The 4,134-nt window shown below is 40.6% G+C and overlaps 1 protein-coding gene across 1 annotated transcript in view; it reads left to right on the top strand.

Moving 5' to 3' along the window:
- Window positions 1-4,134, top strand: part of TEX14 (testis expressed 14, intercellular bridge forming factor) — an 86,474-nt gene that overhangs the window by 69,454 nt on the left and 12,886 nt on the right. Inside the window, exons 21-24 of the mRNA XM_007449091.1 lie at window positions 1,321-1,383; window positions 1,890-2,017; window positions 2,614-2,819; window positions 3,864-3,960. Coding sequence (XP_007449153.1) covers window positions 1,321-1,383; window positions 1,890-2,017; window positions 2,614-2,819; window positions 3,864-3,960 — 494 coding nt within the window. The remainder of the gene's footprint in view (window positions 1-1,320; window positions 1,384-1,889; window positions 2,018-2,613; window positions 2,820-3,863; window positions 3,961-4,134) is intronic.

The following is a 4,134-nucleotide window of genomic DNA, read 5'->3' as shown; positions in this document are numbered from 1 at the left end:
CAAAAAATAAAAAAAAAAAAAAAAAAAAAAAGAACTGCATGTGAATATACATACAGTTATTTCAAAATAAAAAGATTAATTAAAAAACTAATAACAGAGATGAAGTGCCTGGTACAATAGCATTCAATTTACTTTCTCTTTTCTGGACCTCAATTTCCTTATCTATAATAATGATAGCTGGTATTTCCTAAGTAGTGACAATATGCCAGGTACTCTGTTTTGTCAAATTTAATTCATATAACAACCCTCTCATTTTGCCAATACAGAAAGCAGAGGGTTTTTTCCTTAGGTTGTACAGTTAGTAAGTAGCTATATCATTAGGGTAGGCTAGATTATGTTATGTAACACACAACCCCCAGATTTTAGTGGCTTAAAGCAACAAAAACTTATTTTGTGCTTGTGCTCCATGTCCATCACCAGGAGTGTTCTGTGCTACTCTACCTTCCATCAGAAATCCACACTGCGGGAGACTCCATCTTTGTGCTTCCTTTCTTACTGAGGCAGGAAAAAAGGGAACATGGTGAATTGTGCACTAGGCTTTTAAAGTTTCTGCCCCAAAGTGAATCACATCACTTTCACTTGCATTTCACTGGTTAAAACAAGTCATATGGCCATTTATGTAAATCAGGAGGGCCAGAAATTACTGTCCTACATTGTGCTCAGCAGGAGAAACAAATATTTAGTGAACAGAATTAATAGTCACAACTCAATCCAAAATCCATGCTCTTTCCTTTATGCCATTGGTTTCACAGGATTGTGCAAAGATTAAAAATGTGGAAACATTTGGAAGGATTTAGCCTGGGATCTGGCTTATAGTTTGTGTTTGAATATTGAAAATGCATCCTAAATATTGGTTAAAGTAGAAGCAGGTCAAGTTCGTCTTCAGAATTCTTTTCTGGCCATTTTTTGGCACAAGCCTCTCTTGGCCTCCCCTGATACTCCATGCCAAGAAGCTGTTTCACAGTTGGTAAGGCCCCATGGCTGTGCCCTTTGCTCCATCATCCATCCACAGCAAAGTTCCCATGCTCTGTTGATTTCCTCAGGAGCTTGCTCAGCCAGTAGCATCAGTGGCTGATTTCAGATGGGCTGACCCTTAGAGAGTGTTTATTCAGCCTCTGAAGAGGAAACAGAGGCCCAGACATCCCTGAGAACATGTGGCTAGTCAGTAGCAGAGCCAGGATCAGAACCCTCACTTTCCACTTTGAGCTTAGTGCCCTTCCAGCTGCCTCTCACACTGGGCCAGTAACTGGTGCCTTGTACCACGTTATTGCACTCTGCTGACAGGGAATTTACATAATTTTCTCACTTTCTCTCTTACAGTATTGAAGACGAACAAGAGGAGACATTAAAGGAGTCACCGAAGGAAATGAAAGAGAAAGACATGTATGGCCACCAAAAGTTGCCTAAGGATTCTGTGCAAAGTCTTGGTTTTAGGGGAAGAGTATTTCCTTGTTTGTAGGAGTCTGTGTTCTTCCCATTTTTATGTATACATTTAATGTGAGCCTGTTTCTTCTTTCACCAAAAAACTGTTGTGATGAGTGATCTAAATTAATAGCATCTTAATCAAGGAAACACAGTGATAAGAAGAATAGAAGTTTATACTTGAGGTAGATTAAATCTGTTTGCCACATAAATAGACTTTCACCTATGGAATTTATTTTTAGCTGCTGAGATATGTTTAAAGTTAGTATCTCTTTTTAAGATATTCTCTAATATTCTCTTTAAGATATCTTATAGATATCTTATGGATATTCTAAGATATTCTCTGATTTTGGCCACTTGCCAAATAAAGATTTTTGTGAAGAGCATCTTTAAAAAGTACCTCTTCGGAATATAGTGTTTGATTTTTGTAAACATCTCCCAATTACTCTGTGCTTTTAATTCTTTAGATCATTGACAGACATTCAAGACCTGTCTAGTATCTCCTATGAACAAGACGGTTCTTTTAAGGAAGTCTCATGCAAAACACCCAAAATAAACCACGCACCTACTAGTGTCAGCACTCCGCTCAGCCCAGGTAATAACTAGCAGGGGGATGTTCTGGGAAAGGGACTAACAGCCCCTGCCTCTCTGGCTATGGGAAGCCAGGCTGCAGGAGCAGACCCACAGTGTTTTCTCACAGTACAGAGGGGTTTCTTTAGGGCCAGAGCTGAAGGGGATAATCCCGTGGGAGGCCAGGTAGCTGTGGTGGTGGTGATTAACCAGCTATAAGGAGATTTTTAAACTCTAGCAATAGAGACATGCAAATGCAGAGTCTACTTTGTACTTGAAGCACTGTTGAATTTAGTGCAAATACATTGGATTCTCTAGAGTTTGTAACTTAAAACAGTACCTTGTGCTTAAACATACATAGTTCTGGGTCCTGCAACTGCATACAGCCAGCATCAAATATCCTCTCTCTAGTGTCCTTTTTTCCAGTATATTTGTGGTTCAAATAATCTCCCTTTAGTCTCTCCCAAGTTTAGAGAGTATCATCAGTGATCAGTGATTATTTCAGTTATTGACAATTTGGAAAATCCCTGTTCCAGGTATAGAGTTTTGTTGGGGATTCTTTTTGTTGTTTTTAAATAATGTAAAGGATTCAGACACTAACTGCCCTCTTTTCTACAACAGGGTCAATTTCTTCAGCTGCTAGTCAGTATAAGGACTGTCTTGAAAGTATCACGTTTCAGGTTAAAACAGGGTCTACCTCATTCTGGAACAGTCAAGAATCTATTCAAACTTTGTCTGATAAATTTACAACTGTCCGAGAGAAAGCAAAGAGCCTAGATTCCCTTCTTACTTCCTCTGAAACTCTTCCTTCAAGACTGACTAATCTCGTAAGTATACTGACTCTGCGTTGCACACTCTTGGAGTGAGTCCAAAGGCGTCAGTGATCCAAAAGGCCAAGATTTCTCCGTATCTGTTTTACAAAGAAAGCAAGAAATAAGCTGGATCCTCTCCAGGCTTCCCTGGGGCTCCTCTCTGAGCCTGTATTGTAGACTGGGTCCTGGGTTTTTGTGCCCTTTTTTTCCCCCAGAGGTAATGTTTGTCGATTTCTCGAAAGATCCGTCTGCTGTGATGGCTTATGATGCATTGTTCATCTGCATTGTTCTTTCTGCCTAACCATATCTTACGTACTAAGAGGAGGCTCGAGTTCTGCTTCCTTCTTGATGCCTCCTCTGGTTAGTTCTCTGAGAGTTTCGATTGATCTCTACCTTTTCTGAACTCCTAAACCAATAATCTGCAGTAAAAACACTTAGTGGTACCTTCTCCTTGCTTCCTTCCCCTCCCCGTGCTGTTTGTTTGTTGGTTTCCTTTCTCTGTCTCCCTCATTACTTCATATGTGTAGTCTCTTCAAGAAAACTGAAAGTTCCTTACTTGGTTCTGCTCATTAAAAACCTGTTGACTGACCTTTCTGTAGGCAGATTGATTACTTGTTTGGCCCTCAGTGAAAAATCGACTGTCATCTTCTCTGGGCATTTGACTCACAAAAGGTCTCACTCTGAAGTAGGGAAATAAAGAATTTTATGCTCTTGTTCAACAAACTGTTAATGGGGCAGGTTCTAAGTGCCAGGCACTATGCCAGGCCCTTTTCTAGGCATCCAGAAGTGAATAGGAAAGTCCACGCCCTGAAGGAGCTCACTGCCTATTGAGAAAGACTGGCAGGATGTAACACAGAGGTAAAAACTGAGCGCTGTGGAGGCAAAGGCGGGTAGGAAGGCTTCCGAGAGGAGATAACGTTTGAATGTTTGACTCAGTCAACAGAACAAGTAGCTTCTTCCATCAGTGATACACAAGATTAATCTTGGAAACGACTGAGCTTAACGGGCCTTTTTAGCTTAATACACGTGTCGGTTACCATGTTTATGTCTTACTTGTAGAAAAGATCGCCTATATTTACTGGGACTGGTTCCTCCATTATTGCCAAGGCACCTGACACATCATCTCGTGCCACTCAGAGGAGGAGCCTGCCAAAAGGTACCCTGTGTTTAATATTAAAATACAAGTTCATAATAGTAAACCAGTTTAAGGGAGACTTCATCTCTTCTTTGATGGCTATAGCAGATTCAAACAAAAATGCTAATTTCCCCTGACTGTAAAAGTAAAACAGGGCTTCCCTGGTGGTGCAGTGGTTGAGAGTCCACCTGCCGA

The sequence above is a fragment of the Lipotes vexillifer genome, unplaced genomic scaffold (assembly GCF_000442215.2).
Source record: "Lipotes vexillifer unplaced genomic scaffold, Lipotes_vexillifer_v1.1 scaffold433, whole genome shotgun sequence".
Lineage (NCBI taxonomy): Eukaryota > Metazoa > Chordata > Mammalia > Artiodactyla > Lipotidae > Lipotes > Lipotes vexillifer.
Note: the sequence above shows the minus strand (reverse complement) of the source record. Positions and strands in the feature narration are given on the sequence as shown.